General features: G+C 36.9%; 1 protein-coding gene across 1 annotated transcript in view; it reads right to left on the bottom strand.

Annotated features, from left to right (window-relative positions):
• Positions 1-1,280: 1,280 nt before the first annotated feature.
• Positions 1,281-19,606, bottom strand: part of SEPT2 (septin 2) — a 20,153-nt gene continuing 1,827 nt past the window's right edge. The window contains exons 3-12 of the mRNA XM_009284227.1: positions 16,021-16,107; positions 14,986-15,109; positions 12,095-12,229; positions 11,742-11,859; positions 10,332-10,433; positions 9,851-9,996; positions 9,126-9,209; positions 6,647-6,704; positions 4,634-4,750; positions 1,281-4,178 (exon numbers count right to left, since the gene is read on the bottom strand). Coding sequence (XP_009282502.1) covers positions 4,646-4,750; positions 6,647-6,704; positions 9,126-9,209; positions 9,851-9,996; positions 10,332-10,433; positions 11,742-11,859; positions 12,095-12,229; positions 14,986-15,109; positions 16,021-16,107 — 959 coding nt within the window. The 3' untranslated portion in view covers positions 1,281-4,178; positions 4,634-4,645. The remainder of the gene's footprint in view (positions 4,179-4,633; positions 4,751-6,646; positions 6,705-9,125; positions 9,210-9,850; positions 9,997-10,331; positions 10,434-11,741; positions 11,860-12,094; positions 12,230-14,985; positions 15,110-16,020; positions 16,108-19,606) is intronic.

Here is a 19,606-nt window from a genome sequence, read left to right as displayed (position 1 = left end):
CAAAATAAACCATCATCCTTTTTTTTTTTTTTTTTTTTTTTTGGCAATCCCAGTCGTCTTTTTTCTTCCTGCATACGAGTGTGCAATAAAAAGGTTTGAGAAGACCACTGGCACTAATGCACACATTTCTGAATAGAAAGCTTACAGTAAAGTTTACACAGTTTTGTGAGGTGTTTTACATGTCAGTTTTGACATGCAATTTCAGTCCCTGTCCACAATTACTATTCTTTTTGTTTATGTGCACAGAACTAACACATCTGGAAGATTTTTTTATAGTAAGTTTTCCAGTAATTATTTCATTGTGCAACTCTTAGTGCAATTCTTTGCCAGCACTCCTTTCCAGAATTGGATTTGAATGCCACAAAAGTAGTCTTCTACACCTGACAGAAAGGATGCCATTCTGAAGAAAAATACTATCAGTACCATACAAAAAGTCTTCTTTCAAAAAGTAGGTCTGACATATTCAGGATGCTTCCTTGCCTCGTCTCTCACTATAGCCTAAAGATGAATCTTCCTTTAATGTACCAGTTCCACACTAAATACTTCAGATAAATGAAACATAAACATACTTTAAAACCATGTATGAAGGGTCACAACATGCACAGGTTTTACCCCTGTGGAGTGGTCTGACTGCATAATGTGTGCCTCCCAGCAATGCAAAGCAATCCAATACAGCAACCCAAAGTGAGTTGTCCAGACTAGGGCACATGCAAAAGTGACACATTCCAAATTTAAAGTACTGCTGTAAAATCCTCTGGTATTAACAGTTAGCTCAAGAATCCAAAACCAAGGACGCAGCCTGGTGCTCTTAATCTGTAGCAGCCACAGGGGTCGTTGAAGTCGTTTCACAGGAAGATGAGCCCTAAATTATTTTGGAATATCTAGAACAAAGATCAAATACCCTTTCACTCTCTCCAGAGATGAAGCACGATTCACTGGAGAAAACAATGACCCTTAACGCTTAAAGCACCACCTAACAAAAAGTAGCTTCATTCTATGCTAATGTAATAATTAAGGGACGTGCAAGTTTGGTGAGAGCTGCTGAAAAAGCAAGATCCCATAGGTAGAACTTTGGCAGCTCTGGGAACACCTATAGGGAAATGCACGGTACCAATACACTTGGAGCATACAATACTCAATGACCGTATTTTATGCAGGTTCATCAGTGTGTTCTCTTTCAACCACATCTGCATTTCTCCTTTATATTTAAAACATATCACCACAAACAAATTAATATTGCCAGGGTTGATTATAATAAAGAATCATAACAAAAAAAAGGTGTATTTTAGCATTTTTTATTATAGCCTTGGCTAATGACAGTACATAAAACAGAATATAACAGATTTTTGTACCAAGAGCAAGTAATTTTTGCTACTAACTATAAAGCTCTGCAAATTCAAAAGTATTTTGACTCCTAAAATAGAAACCGTGCTGTAACAGAAAAAGAATTGTGGCCAGTTCAGCAAGCCACCAAACAACATCTACCTTTTGTCTCCAAGTCCTTCTTCTACCAGTAGTTGAGTTTGTCTGAAACAGAATCTGAGAAAGGTAGTCTCACTTTTCATGTCTTACCATGAAACCACTAATTGCAAGACCATCACAAGAAAAGTGAAGGGGAAAAGACTTGGAAAGAAGAAGCAATTAGCTGTCTTAAGTATTTCAGTTGAAATGGCAAGTGCCATAAACTTGCTTTTTCCTATTAAAAAAAACCCCAAACAAAACAAACCACGTACGAAAATATTTCTCCTGCTAGTATCTGTAGATCAAAAATTATTTGCCTAAGAATCAAACAGAATACTTTATCCTGATCAAATATTTTAATAGATACATGATATTTCAAAGAATAAGACATTGCCTAAAATAATTCCACAGGTAGTGACCAAACAGCACTAAATGCATGGACAATCTGCTTTTGTTCCCATGCTAGAAAATACAGGAAAAAACTATCAAACCAACATACACAGAGAGAGTTACATGTACAACCAGTCCCCCTTTGCATACATTTTAGATTTCACAGTTTTTCTTCAAGTACGGGTTCATAGTACTATTGCAGCTTACCATACCCTACCAAGCTTATAGGTGGAAACACGAATGTCCCAGAGTTGCTCTCCTTGGCAAAGTGGAGAGTGTCTGAAGCATGCTGTGTTCAAAACATTTCACAGAGAGGTACCAGACAAATAGCTTAAAAGTGGACAAATGCTGCATTATCAGAAAAAAACCCACCAGATTTGTGGCAACTAAAGCACAGCATGGGACTTCACAAAGTATTCAGTGACTTAAGTTTATAGTAAGTTCTTTTGGTAAATTTGTGACAACTGATTCACAAAAATATATCAAAAGATTTAGAAATAAATAAGGTGGTGTGTTTTCTGACAATACTGCCACAGTACTTTGTTTCTACACCTTCTTTCGAAAAAGCAAAACAAAAACTTAGAAGTGCATGTTTCTCCATCTAAGTTTTATACGTAAATATTTGACAAAACGGGACTTCACACTTCTGTGCATCTCAACATACAAAAAGGTTCTCATTTTCACTTTTGTCAAGGTTAGGGAAGGTCAAATTAGTTGTGAAAAACTTTGACAGTAGTTGCTTTTGAGAAGAAAACTGGAGCTCCCTAGCAAAGGCTATGATGCAGGATTTTACTTCACATTTTTAGAAAGATTCAAATATAAGACAATTAATCAACAGTAGTTTCAGGCAGGTAAAAATTTCAGTTGCTTAGCAGGTTTATATTTAATCTAGCCACTGAAGTACCACTGGAATTATACATTAGCTGTAGAAATCCTATTAATTTTTTCAGAGAAACATTAAAAAAAAATTATAAAAGTCACAGCTGCACCTGAGCTCAAAGAAGAGAAAAAAAGTTGCAATTCTACCTATTTTATTAGCTGTTCAGGTAACAATGTTTTGTAACAGATCAGATTAGGAATTCTGATTGCTGGCTTTATCAGAAGTAGTAGAAAAACCAACCACGGTATATTACTGCTTACCCTATCAGCTACCACCTATGTAGCTGTATACTATAGCTGTTATTATGTAATAATTAGTAATTAGACCTTGGACTAAAAAAAAAAAAAAAAAGAAAAGAAAAAAAAAGGGCACTTTTTTGATCAGAGTCACTTCCAAAGTAATACTGCTAACTCCATCTTGGAGCAAGACCTTAAAATGCAGGTTGCATTGATCCTGTCAGGCACAGATCACTTAAAAAAAAGTGTGCTAGTATATATTTTATACTACAATTAACAGTTTGCAATGCCCTAAAAATCTTATGAAAATACTCATTAGGAATTATAGAATTTCTTATGCATTTGGATATAGGAAACACCCATGCATAGAAAACTACTCTTTGGGGTTTACCGCATTTAACAGTACCAGCATTATTCAAGTTTATTTGGCTACAGTAATGCCAGAAAATAGCAGGACTGATTTGTGCTAACCTACAAGAAACTCTTAAAAAATTATCTGCAATAGAGTAAGAGATTTTAGGCAAACAATAAAGAATATATGTCCCTCAAGGTTAAATCTGAAGGAAATAATGCCTGTCATATAAAATACAGTGTGCCTCTTAAAGAGGCATTTCCTCTTATTTCTTTTGTTAAGACACAAGGCATGCTTGAATTTTAATTTGGTACTTGCAGAGGCCAAGGAAATCATCTGCACTGAGCAGAGACAGAAAAAGGGCCGATGGTCTCACAGACACGCACCTGTAAACACTGCAAAAAATATAAAATTAACCTTGCAGGGATCCCTAGTGAGGTGACTGTTACATGCCACTGAACAAGATATCACTGACAGCTGTTTATTTCTAAAGGTAATACGAAGTTAAAAGCAGGGAGCTAATAAGCCATATTAAAAAAAAAAAAAAAAAAAAATTATCTAACACCCTATCAGGCTAGAAAAGTTTCAATGTCTATTTTGTATCCCTAATACAATGGGAAATTGAAAATAAGCTCAATATAAGAATTACTAAACAAAAAGTCAAATGTGTGTAATATATAAAATACCAACTGACTACATGTTATGAAACACGTATCACAAGAGTTGCCACAATACATTGCCACGTTAAACTCTAAAGCAAACTCCCAAGTCACATGTTGAGCAAAAGGCATCCTTTCTGGTATAACACCACTGTAATTCAACTCCAGAATGTCTCCTTTAAGTCAGGGTATAAAGTAATCTAAAAACAAGACAGAAAAATACAATTTAAGATCAGCCATCTTCTTACAGTTAAAAACCTGAAAAAACTGCGAACATTTTAAAAGTCACAATGAAACAATGACTTAATCCTGAGTTTGAGAATCACCTGTTTACACAATTTCAAAGACTTCTTCCATGATTCTTGCCAGCATAGATTGTATTGACTTTCTGGAAAATTTGAATATCTATCTATCTATATCTCTATATCTATATCTATCTATATATATCTTTACACACACACACAATCACACTAATGTTTAGTTTGGCTCCAAGCCATTTCACTCCACAAACAGTAGTTAAACCTTAAAAATTAAAACTAAGATTGAAACCTATGCAAACCCATCTTGTAAATGTCTTTCCAAAACTTTTGAATACCAACAACAATAATGAGTAGTTAAAAGAAAAACCCTTTAAGTGGCTATTTGAACATCTTACCAAAGACTTTATTTACACATGGTGTCCATGAACTGCACTGCTATCTCCTTCTCCACTTTGCATCTGCATCTGCATCTGTGCCTGCATTCTCGCAATCATCTCCTGCATACGACGAAGCTGGAAAAGTAGCACAGAAGAATCCTTTAGCCTAGTCTCACCTCAGAATATGACTCTCTGCTGCCACCACACTATTAATTATTTATATTAAAGAGGGAACACATCTGCATTATCTTTATCCGATGGGTAACAATCTCAGGTTATGGCATCTCCTTCTACTGCTCTTCTTCATCCATTAAGAGGTTGGAAATTTACTGACTGAAATAAGCAGGCTTTATTATTGTAATTTGGGATGAGATTTTAAGCATCCCTAAATGGAAGCCTTTGCTTCCTCTGAAGTTAAATGCATAAAAATGGTGGTACTGAAGTGCTGAACAAACACTTACAGTTACTAAAGCTTATCACCAGAAGAGAAGCAGCTTGTTTATGTCCCTCCAAAGTACACCTCTAACCTGTCACTAAAAAAAATTGCCAGGATTACTTCCAAACTCCCTTGCTAGTGATGTCTAGGTGGAAGCAAGTGTTACAGGCAAATCATCCAAGGAGACATAAGCATTATTAAAAATGGTTGAAGCTCAATTTTAGAGCACCGCAACATTTAAACACAGGGTAAATCATGTAACTCAGCTGCTAAGATTAATTCAGCCATGTTGCATGTACAATACTTAAATTCTTTTATTGTATCCAACTCTGACAGGTGGCAAGTCAACCTCACTACTGAAATACATTTGGGTGTCTTTGCCTTTGTACACTTTAAACTCAAACTAAACTCTTAAGCTTAACAATGAAAAGTTAAACCTGTGAAATGTTTACATTATTCTTTTTTCATATTCCTTGAAACAATGACCCTTTTCATTTTTACTCTAGTTATCTTTTGGGACTTGGGTAGCCACTAAGACCACTAGTAAAAGACCGAGCGTCTGCTTGTGCTACAGCAGTCCAAAAAGTCCATCTAACTCAGACTTCTCTCCAACACTGGCTATTAGCAAATGCATGGAATAGCCTGACAGCCAGGTGCACACACCCAGTATTTCCTGACATATGCTCTCAAACTAGAAATCTGTCAATGCTGAACTTGCTAAACCAAAAAATTCTACCTTTGTATTTAGTGAGCACATTAATGGAGAAAGTAAAACTCTCCAGTCTCTTAGCATTTTTGAGCTTATCTGCATTCTTGCTATGCACAAAATTCCATGCTAATGCGTTCCACAATTTACAGACTATCTTAAAAGTATCTTTTTTTAGTTGAAATCAGCCACCTATCAAGCTCATTAAATGTGACCTGTTTCTTGTATAGTAGATTCCCATTCATCCTGCCATCTGTGGTTATGTAAGCACCTTACTATATCCTTCCCCTCTGTCAACTATGTCCCAACAAGAACATTAACCTAATCTCCCCTTGTACAGGACTTGCTTCAGATCTCCACTTCAGCCTTTCTGCCCACTTTTTACTATTCACTGTACTTTTCTAGTCTTGCCTTTTTGGATTAGGGGGACAATGAAAACAGTGTTAGAGCTGTGCATTATGGATTTATCATAGTGGTGGAATAAGAATTCCTGTTTTGTTCTTTACTCCTGACAATTCCTACCATTGTTCCCTCCTTTGCTGCAGAGCTGAACTGCCTTTTTCCCAGTCTGCAATTGCTAACTTTAGAACCTCTACTCATGTGAGGATGGCTCTCCCTCTGCACACAACATGCATTACATCCATCGCTGATTAGTACAATGGAATCAGGCATTTTACCAGATTCCACCTGTTCCAATAAATCAGTATCCTGAGACTCCTCTACACCTCTTCACATTCTGTTTTCTTACTGCACCTTGAATAACTTTATATTAGCAAATTCTGTCTTTTCCTTTACAAATTACCTAGATCATATAAATCATTTGACCTAAAGTAGTGACACAAGAATAAAAATTCCCCCATCACAACAGTAGAGAGTTCTGTCATCTTACTTCAGCTTCTTTTTCAAGCAGAATCTGGTCTTTATTTACTTCTTCGTCTTCTATTTTCCTAAAATAAAATGAATATTGTTCAATAACGTGCATACATTCCAGATTTTGAACTTTCAGAGAATGCTTTGTTGACAAAAATCAAGGCTCTTAGAACATATCTTATACATCAGAGTTTCATAATACAAACAAGTTTCATTGAAACATGTTCTCCACATAGCTGCAATTCATGTTTTTATTTTTAAATTATTTCTAAGACATCAATTTATCCCTTACTCCTTCATAAAGTTATGCCCAGAACAAGTATAAACCATTCTAGCTATCACTTTAAAACATGACAGATCTTTGCATGTAGGTATCAATAAAAACTATTTCTGAACAGTATTCAAGTATAGCAGTTTACCTGAGCATAACATTATCTTAACTGATTGCAATTTGAGTACCACACAGATATAGCAAATTCAGAAATACTGCAAACAATACTCAATTCTTCTCTTTCATTGGTGCAATGAATCAATACAACTAAATCAAAATATAAGTTCAAGGTAACGCTGGACAAGTTGTTAACAAAACTGTGGAAGCAACATGTAAAATAACCAGTGCTGTAAGAAATTCTGTATCTGGAAACCTGGCTACCTCCAGGCAGAATCTTCCTTTGATGCAGTTCTATCCCATCTCTAACTTCATGAACCATGTTTGCTACCAAACATCTAAAAGGCTCATAACCAAAACCATAGAAGTAACACAACCACTGTACATATCTGGAATCCTTCCAATTGGAGGAACCCTTTATCCTCTGCTCCACTTAAGACTTCGAAGTTTGATTATTTTTCTAGTATAGTCACCTTTTTTTTTTTTCGCAAGTCCAAAAGATTTCTTTTGTATAACACCTTAAAGTATAGTAACAAACAGTGATTACTCCTGTCAAAAGTAAGCAAATGCTCTCAATCAGTATCTCAGCAAACTCTTGCTTAATTGGGAAGTTCCAGTTTTACATTGAGAAGCCAAACATAAGAATATTGTTATGTACGATATTTTCAAGATTACCTACCACTTTGCTAATAGATTTCTCCTATCCCATGTTGCAATGGGGAAGATCTGCTAACATCTAATCACACAAGTGCCATCAAAAATGCAAAGCTAACAAACTGATACTTGTTAAAAGGCTAACAGAGAAATAGATCGTCAAAAAATCCTCTGTGCCCAAAAGCCTCTATTAGTGAATACAGTCAACAAGCACTAATCGGCAAGCACTGCTGGTGGGGTAGGTACAAGTTTGAAATAAATTCACACGTGGACTACCCTCACTTACAGTAAACTTAACTACATTCTAGCAGCACTTCAGAAATATGAAAACAAAGATCTATAGGCCACTTAACTAGACAAGATGCAAAAACATGTTTTAGTTTCACAAAGAAAGATACCCTGACTTAACAGCAACTTACTGTCACAGGTCCTTGACAGGGGCAACTTTAAACCCTCTAAAAATTGTTAAACTTTATTTTAACTCTGGATGACCTTAGGGTACATTACTTTTAAGACCTTTGTACATACCTGTTGGATAAACAGGCACCAGAACTTGGCAAAAATATTTTTTTTTAGCTTGAACTTCAGAAGACAGGATTTAAAAGTCATGGGAGAAGAGCATGTCATCTTGCCTGAGGGGAAAACTGGACTTGCAGGCCAATGCTACAGGCATAGACAAACTCCTCTTCCTGAAAACTGACTAGGCATGTGACAAAACCTATGTCAACAGCATAATGGAAAAAGCTTTGCAAAACATATCAAACCCACCAAAATGTGCAATTATGAAACCCTCTAGTGGTTGAAATAAGAGAAGCAACTGAAAAAATTTAAACCAGTTTTCAACAAGAACTCACAAACTCAACTTTACAAACCCTGCTATTTTAGTTAAAAATGGGGTGTTCTGCCTGTGTCTCTTACCAGGAAAGCTGTGCCCTACCCACCACAGCTCAAAATAGGGTTGAAAGACATTACCCTGTGACTGCTATGCAAAGAAAATTATTTATGTATACCATGTTTAATAAAGCACTGCAGAAGGACTTGAGCTTTTCTTTTTAAAGACGCAGTCCAGATATTCCAGTAGTTAATTCTGAAAAAAACCCTTTTTTTAACACATCAGCACTGACCTAACTTGCAGATTTTTTAAGACAACATTTATCATAGACATCTGCCCTACTTAGTTACCTCAAACATTCCAATCCATCTGGTTCAAGCCTTAAAACAAAGCAGGGATCTAACTATACCCTTTTAATGCCACAGCTGTCTCTTCAGATTTATGTAATACTTTTTCCTAAACTCAGTGTAAGCTGGTCGACTGAACTTGGTGCTGACTGGAGCTACAGAGCTGTCCATGATCTACCAAATCCTAGCAATGAAATGGTAGGAAAGACAGAGAGACCAAAAAAAAAAAAAAAAACTCAGAAGAGGAAGAAACAGCATGTAACCATAAGATGACAACCTGCCGCCTCGTTTTAGCCTCTCAGAGCGGAAGTTCTCATAGTGAAGATCCTGGGTCACCTCCTGAAGATCTTGCATATGGGTGCTGGAGGAAGAAAAATAATTAAAAGGTAAAACATACCTGTGTCACATCAGCTTGCTTAACCAACTCTCACATTCAGCACTCTATTAAGTCAGTGTTCAGCACGTACAGCAATTTAACATGCTAATTTAAGTTAAATCAGTGCAATAAAAGACACACAGAGAGACCACCTCAGACCCTGAGGAAGCCCTGACATAAGCTCTCCTCCTGGGTGAGGCGTTTGACGAAGCAGTGCTGGGCAGGGAAAGCAGAGTAGCAAAGCCTGGAAAAAATGAAACAGTGGACTTTTGAAGCCTAGTCATTTGCTACATATAGATATATTTAAATAAGCACAAGGTGTGAAGCAACCTCTTTTATGTTCCTGGGGATCTGAATAGCAATACAACACTGTTAGACAAAAGAATTAGACAAAAGATTATTTTTGCAGAATCACTGAGTAATTCAGATTGGAAAGAACCTTTGGAGCCTATTTGGTCCAATCCCTGCCTAGGCCAGCTAGGTCAAGGCTGCTCATGGCCTTCTCCAGACAAATTCTGAATGTCTCCAAGGATTCCACAACTGCTCCAAACCCCCAATACAGTGTTTAAGTATCTTCCTGGTGATTGTTTTTTAAACTACCATTTAATCGGAATTTTCTAACTTACATTAACATGGTCCTCAGCTTCAGGAAGTCATTATGTTCCGGATTCTCCACTTCAACTACACCCCATGGGTAGAGTCGACCTCTAACTTTTTTACCTTTGGCTTCAATGAGTTGATTGGATCCCACTACACAAAATGGGATGCTGGCCTGAAAGCCACAAATGCAAAAATTACTAATAATGAACCAGAACAAACAACTCCAAGAACAACTCTTGTTCTGCTCAGCACTGCATATTATGGTATTAAGTTCAAAATGCTTTTAATTTGAAGGTGTAAAAAAACCCCAAAAAACAACACCCCCCCAAAAAAAACAAAGTAATTGTTACCACCATCTTCCAGATAGAGAAGCCTGGGCACAGAGACACAGTGACTCACTCAAGGTCTCATTGCAGGTCACAGTATGTATCTTGTTCTAAAGCCATCTGAGCAGTCCGAAAGATACCGTGTATTATCCACATATGTAACCTATGAAGCCAGTCATACCTTCAGGAGTCTGGTCTGCTCTTTAAAATCTTCATCCTCATCTGATTCAGCATCAGGCAGGTGATAAATCTTGATGCCATGCTCTTCTATTTCATCCAGAATCTGAGATTTATAATATAAGAAATTGAGATAATACACATGTAAAATCAGTACTTTTAAATCTTAAGGTAAAATTAATCAGTTATTCACAGTCTCTTGAGAAATTTGGGCCTATCTTACTGATCCAAATTATTCGGCAAGTATTTGTTTTTAAACACTGTATTTCTTTATGATATTCAACAACTACTTGCCACAGACTTTCAGACAAACAATAGTGTTCAAATAAACACTGTCCTCTGTGGATAATACATAAGAAACTGAGCTTTTTTTAAACCTTTGCAATTTTTTTTTTTAAATTATAAAGCATTGACTCAGAAGTCATAATTGCCTTGAACAGCCTAAAACTCCTTGCTGTTCCCTCTGAATTACTATTTGGGGGGGCAGGGGTGGGAGTGTTTAAAAACCTAACTGAGCTACAGACACAACAAATACTTTTTTCTGTCTTCATGACTGCTAACAATGGCATCTGCAGCTGGAATCCATTTGCCATAAACCCAAATTTTGCTTTTTAAAATAAAAATTAAAAAATCTTTCTCTCTGCAGAATTCTAGCACAATACTTATATCAAAGTAAAGTATATTTCTCTATTTTTATTGCAAGTTGGGTAAGATAACTATAAGGATTTTCAGAATAACTGAAAAAAATCATAGATAAAGTTTTAAATATAACAACTAAGACTGGATCAAGTGTGCCTTCTGGCAAGTTAATTCTAACACTTCTTTCTAAATTTCATAGTTGTTATTAACTCATGATGGTTTGTTGCATTTTTCCACCCTTGGAAAATTCACCATCAAGTCCTGCAAGACTGAACGTATTAAGGGGTCTTGCCTATGGAAGAATGAACTGGAATGTGTTAGAAAAGGGTGACATAGGGGAAGAAAAACAACCCCAAAAATCTCTGAAAATCCTATTTTTCAATCATCAGAATTCTGACTGGGTAAAAAAAAATATATGCACATTATAGATACAGATACTGTCTCTGCTTTGGGACTGATTAAACAGGTAAGGGAGCAATTACCATCAGCAAATGCATTTAAATATTTTTCCAAAGTTTCAAAATTCACTCATAATGTAAATGTAGCCAACCTGCCATTTCACAGGCAACATTTTAAGGACAATTTCTCAGTTAAATACATAATAAAAGAATTTACAAGACATCAAACTACATATTAAATAACGTTACACTGTGCATGAGATTAGATTTTTCTTGGCTAGGACAGAGTAAGATTGAATGAGAACACCCCTCTCTTCAGCGACCATGCTGCTGTAACCAAAGTGCAACATTTTTCTGCAAGCTAGAAAAATACTTACCCTTTTCTTTAGTCTTTCTCGCTCTTTCAGAGAAAGCGTATCAGCTTTTGCAATCACTGGTACAATATTTACTTTGTTGTGTATGGCCTTCATAAACTCAACATCCAGAGGCTTAAGGCTAAAATTAAAATATGGAAAAAGTTAAATTTATTTTTAATCTAAATTACCAATTTATTTTCACACCAATGTAAATCTCTCTCCTTACACAGAAAGAACACGCCCAATTAATTCCAGCAGTTCTAGTACTTCCTTAAGTAATGGCAATCTGATTCTGAAAATTTAAGTCAACAGGCACAAACCAACTCCCCAAAGTAAAATCATTTAAAAAATAAAATGACAGAGAAAACACCTACCCATGACCAAATGGTGAAATGAAATAGAAGCAGCAATGAACCCGGTTATCTATGATATGCCTTCTGTTCAAACCACTCTCATCATGCAGATATCGCTCAAACTGCTCATCAATGTAAGAGATTATGGTCTTAAAACTGTAAAACAAATATGGATTCAAGAAATCATGCTCATTCCCAAATGGTCAATAATTTTAGTCATGTTTCAAAGGTAATATTAAAACACCAAGACATCCTGCTGATGAATCAACCTGCTGATAGACAAAAATTAATTTACTGGTGCTGTAAGACTGTAAGAGTAGAAAAGCACGCATCTTAAAATTTTACTCGAATTCCAGAATAACAAACTACTATGCATATATATTTTTTTTAATATTAAGATAAAATACACATACATGTAACACACCTCAACTTCTACAGCAAATTTCTCTTGGGTTAGTATTTATCTTTTGACTAGTATTAATTATACAAGCTCAAGATAATCGAAGCTTCTTGTTCCAAATTGATTTAAAATCAAAGAACGGTTTGGGTTGGAAGGGACCTTTAAAGACCCCCTACCATGGGCAGGGACATCTTTCAGTAGGTCAGGTTGCTCAAAACCCTGTTCAACCTGACCATGAACACTTCCAGTGATGAAGCATCCACAACTTCTCTGGGAAACCTGTTCTGGTGTCTCACCACCATCATTGTAAAAAACTTCTTCCTTACGTCCAACCTAAACCTATCCTCTTTCAGTTTAAAACCGTTGTCCCTTGTCCTGTCACTACAGGCCCTGGTAATAAGTCTCTCTCCATCTTTCCTGTAAGCCCTTTTTATATATTGAAGGGCCTTAGTATGGTCTCCCCGAAGCCTTCTCTTCTCTAGGCTGAACAACCCCAACTCTCTCAGCCTTTCTTCATAGGAGAGGTGTTCCATCCCCCTGATCATTTTCGTGGCCCTCTTCTGGACCCGCTCCAACAGGTCCGTGTCTTTCTTATGCTGAGGGCTCCAGAGCTGGACACAGTACTCCAGGTGGGGTCTCACCAGAGCAGAGCAGAAGGGCAGAACCACCTCCCTCGACCTGCTGGCCACGCTTCTTTTGATGCAGCCCAGGGTACAGATGGCTTTCAGGGATGCAACTGCACATTGCCGGCTCATGTCCAATTTTTCATCCACCAGTATCCCCAAATTCTTCTCTGGAGGGCTGCTCTCAACCCATTCATCTCCCATTCTGTATTGATACTGAGGATTTCCCCAACCCATGTGCAGGACCTTGCACTTGGCCTTGTTGAACTTCGTGAGGTCTGCTATTCTGACAATTCGTGAGGTTTGCATGGGCCCACTCAAGCCTATCGAGGTGCCTCTGGATGGCATCCTTTCCCTCTAGTGAATCAACTGCACCACTCAGCTTGGTGTCATCTGCAGACTTGCTGAGGGTGGACTCAATTCCACTATGTCATTGATGAAGATATTAAATAGTGTTGGTCCCAGTACAGACCCTTGAGGGACACCACTTGTTACTGGTTTCCACTTAGACTTTGAGCCATTGACTGTAACTCTTTGGACGCGGCCATCCAGCCAATTCCTTATCCATCTAACAGTCTGTCCACCAAAAGATATGGATCTCTTGCCATTTAGAGGCAAGAATGTTATGGGGGACCATATGAAAGGCCTTACAGAAGCCCAGGTAGATGACATCAGTAGCTCTTCCTTTATCCACTCCATTGTAGAAGGCCACCAGATTAGTCAGAAACGGTTTGCCCTTGGTGAAGCCATTTTGGCTGTGTCTAATCACCTCCCTGTCCTCCGTATGTTTCAATGTATCTTCCAGGAGGACCTGTTCCATGATCTTAACGGACACAGAGGTGAGGCTGACTGGTCAGTAGTTCCCAGGGTCCTCCTTCTTACCCTTTTTAAAAATGGGCGTGATGTTTCCCTTTTTCCAGTCACTGGGGACTTTGCCTGACTGCCATGACTTTTGAAATATGATGGAGAGTAGCTTGGGAACTACATCTGCCATAGATAACCCGACCAGATGGGATGCATCTTGCTGGGTCCCACGGACTTACGTATGTTCAAGTTCCTCAGATGGTCTCAAAGCTGATCTTCACTTACAATGGGAGGGACTTCATTTCCCCAGTCCCTGCCTTGAGGTTCAGGGGCTTGAGAGATGTGGGAAGAGGGATTACCATTGAAAAATGATTGCCATTAATCTCAAGATTATTTCTCAGTACTTATTATAATATGAATTTCGTAAAAACCCCAAACAATCAAACCCAAAGATGACGAAAATGCACTTAAAAATGAAGCACAGAATCTGAGAGTGCTCAAATGAATGTGGACAAGATCTAAAGGTGGATTTTTACTTGCACTGAAGACTAGATTAATTACTTTCTCAGAGTATTGTTGAATTTCTTCAGTCGCAGTGGTTCCATTGCTTTCTGACTATAAAAGAAGTCAAGGTCACTGTTCACTTAGAACTCTTCCAAACATAAGAAAGTTAACTAAGAAAAAAGAAATCAAAATATGTGTCACAAAATTTATTTCAAGTTGTGTGAAAGTTATTGATGCCTCTTTACATGTATCTGAATGAACTCATAACACTTAAATTAAGCTTCCTCAAAATTAGAAAACATGCCCATCTCTCCAAAAATCACACCTCAAATTCAGCACTTTGCGTCACCACACACCAAAAAAAGGTAAGATAATGACTTAACAGTATAATCACATTGAATCACCTTTGGAATGGAAGTGTTTAAAAGAGCTAGGGTTGCCACTTGGGCCATCCTACTTTGAACTGCATATCCTTATTAATATAGCCCCACTTCAGTTACTTATTCCCCCCCACCCCCAGGACAAATACGAAATGGATGTCAGTCTTCATACATAGATAAATATATACTCTGTGTACGTACCAGTCTCGACAATTGATAGCATCCCCATATCCTGGTGTATCTACAACTGTCAGACGTAGTTTCACACCCCTCTCTTCAATTTCAACTGTTGAGGCTTCAATCTGCACAGTGCGTTCAATCTTCTCTAAAAGACAATAAACTTGATCTTTCAGAATAGAATTTATAAGACACTGTCATTTTGAGATAAGCTCAAAAGATTAATTGGCAGATGCAACCATATAAAAGTTATTCCACAGATTACCTTCTAAGCCCTGATAACTTAACACAAGACTCAGTACTTAAGTTCTTCAGATTTTGTTAGAAGATTATTTGAGATTTCATACTGTTCTTAAATATAATGTAGAAACTAAGGCAAAAGGGACTGAGAAAAACCGTAGGTAATCAGCAATTTGGAGAACAATACTACACTATACATACTGGATTTTTTTCCTAAGGTTGGAAGTGATATGTAATCGTCAGCTAACATGATAAATAATTAAAGCAAGTCATTCAACAAGTAGCAAAGAGGGAAAAAAATAGCATCTTCCTTTATTTTCTTACAATATTCTCTCTCCTTGGATTATTGTATGCCTTGGTTAACAGAATAAAAAGGGGACACGGGACTGAAGAAGAAAAGGAGGTGAAGCTCACATTCACTAAATATCAACCCAAAGCAAAGGAATCAAGTTGCAAGTCCGAGCAGGCATAAACAATGCATATGTTTAGAATTGCAAGAGATTAAAGATTAAAGAAAGTTTCTGATTGTTTTAGTTGATTGTTTATCTTACTGTGACACAATGACATTTTTTTAAGCAAAAGAAGGGATCAACTTTCTAGGTGCCAATGTGAATACACCCGAGGACTAAACAACAAAGGCCCCATGTACATCCTGCGTACAGAGGGAACCAATTCCATCAAATAGTTCAAGTATAAGGAAATACATTAGAAATCACTACAGCTAGAAATCACTACTGGCTGTTACTAAAATCCAAAGATAAAAGCATTCAACTCCAAAAATCATGAAGAACAGAGAAACTAGAACAAAGGTGTGTTTACCAGCAGCTCCTGGGATTATCCTTTCTGGGTAGAGATCTGTCAAGAAGAGGCTGTTTATTAATGTAGATTTTCCCAATCCAGATTCACCTGTGATTCAATATAAAGATAAATTCAACATACATACATAATTAATTTGAACTGTATCCAGACAGTATCATCTAACTATACTTTTTTTCATGTTAAATGTAAATCTTTTAATTAAAAAATTTACAGCTTATAATTTTGTATTAGAAAAGTTTGCACAAGAAGGTTGAATAACAATTTTTACATCTCAGCTTTGTAATACACTTTCTCAGAGCTTTCACTGATGATTTGTAATTAAATCTGCTAGTCAAGTGGAGTTCTGATCAATTTAGACTTAAAATTTCCCATTTCATGTCTCCTGATTTTTTAAGGCATGCTTTTCTGCTATCCCTCCAGAATGTGAAAGATCATACACAGTGAGAAGCTAGATCCTGCCTACGCTGTATCATCAATTTAAACAACGAAAAAGGCATTGCTGAACTTCTGCACAGCCAGCCATCATAAAGTACGGCTTTAAACTAAAGGGGGGTAGATTTAGACTAGATATAAGGAAGACATTTTTTACGCTGAGGGTGGTGAAACACTGGCACAGGTTGCCCAGAGAGGTGGTGGATGCCCCATCCGTGGAAACATTCAAGGTCAGGTTGGACGGGGCTCTGAGCAACCTGATCTAGTTGAAGATGTCCCTGCCCACGGCAGGGGGGTTGGACTAGATGACCTTTAGAGGTCCCTTCCAACCCAAAATATTCTATGATTCTATGATTCTATTATTTCTGCTTTTTATGCTAATATGGCAAACAAGAAGCCAAGGGAAGAGGAATATAACATGGCTACTGAGCATACACACAGAGCAACTTTTTCACTGATAAAACTGGGGATTACCAAAGTGTACCATAAATATATTTTTGTTCTAGGGCTACTGACTGAGCCATGAGGAAAGTTCAAAAGCCAAGTAATTAGCTAAAGATCAAGATATTAATCAGAACATGGCATAAAAAAGATCAGGAACTCGAAGTGCTCAGTACTTGAATTCACTAAACAAATCCTTTTCTAGAATTTTGGTTTTATTTCAGGTGTTGATAGAATTAATTAAAAAAATTAGATGTTAAAAATGATGGGCCGCATGATCCCTCTGAATAACACAGACTATTCTGCAACAGGAGTCTGACAAAAATATCTGAACAAAAGAAAAAAGAGATGGAATTATTTTTTAAATAAAGATTTGACTCAGAGATGCCAGTTTTTAATGCCTTACAGAATGCATCTCTCAAGATCAGATTTTACCAGTGCAGCCTTCACCAGTGAAAGAGACATGCAGCCAGAGTAACTCAACAGTCACACAGCATCATTTCAGCAAAACTAAAAAAAGTATGATTTCAACCAGTGGCACATTCCATACTTTCAGTCTGGGTAAATATTACATGTAAAACAAAGCAGTTTTCATAGTCGCTGTCAAGGATTAATGAAAAGAGTAGTTATTCTAACTACTGGCCACAGTAGTTAGAGTTTAGTGACTCTCAAGTGAAGTAACTATTTAGATGAAGTCATAGCTTAATAATGAGAACGAATGTGAAATTTTTAATAAATACAAGTGGTTGGGATTTCTTTGGAAGCAACACAGCAAAGCAGCCAAATTGTTATAAACCCCAGCTCATATTTTCACAAACTACAATAAAAAATAGCAGAAAAAACAATGCGAAGAAGAAAAATCATTGATTAGGACTCCGTCAGTGCAGGCAGCTTTTAAAGAAGCACTCTCCTGCTCAGAAATTAAGAAGCATGGCAACTTAATGAAGAATAATAGTTCAATACAGGCATTGTGATATAGCCCACAAGGGAACATACTTAAACCCCATGCATAGTTCAAGAGAAAGAATTCACATTCCAAACTGTTGAAATAATCAACAATTTAAAGCATGATTTATTTTATCTTACATCGACTGCCTCCCTCTGCTAGTGTATCTTAAAATATCACTCCAAATTTTCAATGAAACTACTTTTCTCCAAGTTCTCTTCCTGTAGTTTTTATTTATCCCTTAGAATACTGGCAGGCAGTGACTGTAAAGTTAAATTTTACTCTGAGACATGGGTGGGGTTAACTGCCTTTCTGTTACTCTGACACCATGTCATATTCCCCCTATTTTCTATTTTACAAGAAGCTAGAAACGACTGTTTGGTCTATATAATTTTACATAGCTTTCTGCCAGAACTGTTTCACATAGCACTATTTGCATTTAATCTCAAAGAGATCTGGAAATTAAGTTTAGCTGCAGCAGAGAAAGCACATCTTTTGTTTCTCAGAACTGTTCAGATTTTTAGGATCACTGAACAGTAAATTCTGAAGAGTTACAGTAGATACCATAATTTGAACCATCTGCTTACAGTTTGGCTTTACCCTTAGATTTTGTAAGATATCCATTATGGTATTATCCTAAGCAAATCCAATGAAAGATACAGCAAATAACTATGAGAAAATTCTAGGAAGACAAAAATAAGGGCCAACTCAGTCCAACACTGAACTACAAAGACAGAAACAGGATAAAAGCAATGCTAGGGCTGTCATTTGGCAAAACTAATGAAAGGTCTGAGGATAAGACTCTTTCTGTAACTACTGGTATCCAAAACAATTAAGAACTTAAACACCTCCTGTCATGTACCGCCTCACCTTTCCTGTTCCATTTCCACTGTGATCTCTCTTGGACAAATCTAACACACAAATGGGATTTACTTCTTGTGACGCCAGGTAGTAAAGAACCTAATTCTATTAGGGTTACTTTTTGCAAAAGCCTATTTTAAAAGCGAGAATTACAGAGTTCAAACACCAAAACTCAGAAGTTACAGCTCCCAATCAGTGTGACCAGAAGAGATATAAAAGATGCCCAAGCCTGATTTGGAAGCCTGCTTAATTTGCAAAAATAACACCAACTTGTCAGAGGATCAAAGTATTTCTGCAAACACACTAGATTTTTCTTTCCATTCCAGACACCAACACAGATTCTCAACAAAATATCAAATAGAATTATACTTCAAATTATAACTGCTAACAGAAAATCAAGATCAATTTAAAAAGTAACAGCTCACATGAAAATCAACTAATCCAATTCTCATTCTTCTCTTACAAGAGTATTTAGAAAGGATGGAAAGACCAGAGTTCAGATTCTTTTGAGCTACAGAAGCATAAAGAACATTTTAAATAGAATAGTCTCCTTAATACTATTCTCTTAATCAAAACATGCAGGCAAAGATTGTATTCAAATGCAAAAACAGTTTTAAACTGTATTTTAAATGGAATGCTTGAATCCTGTAAGACAGAAGAGGAGGAAGGAAGTAACGATCACTGGAGTGCACAACAGAATTTCTTCACTTCACCCACAAACAATGTATTCAAACATGGTTTGTAGTCTTGTCCTGGTTTCGGCTGGGATAGAGTTAATTTTCTTCCTAGTAGCTGGTACAGTGCTGTGTTTTGGATTTACCATGAGAATAATGTTGATAACACACCAATGTTTTAGTTGTTGCTAAGTAGTGCTTACACTAGTCAAGGACTTTTCAGCTTCCCATG

Source organism: Aptenodytes forsteri, unplaced genomic scaffold (genome assembly GCF_000699145.1).
Source record: "Aptenodytes forsteri isolate BGI_AS27 unplaced genomic scaffold, ASM69914v1 Scaffold647, whole genome shotgun sequence".
Classification (NCBI taxonomy): domain Eukaryota; kingdom Metazoa; phylum Chordata; class Aves; order Sphenisciformes; family Spheniscidae; genus Aptenodytes; species Aptenodytes forsteri.
This window is presented reverse-complemented; position numbering and strand designations above follow the sequence as displayed.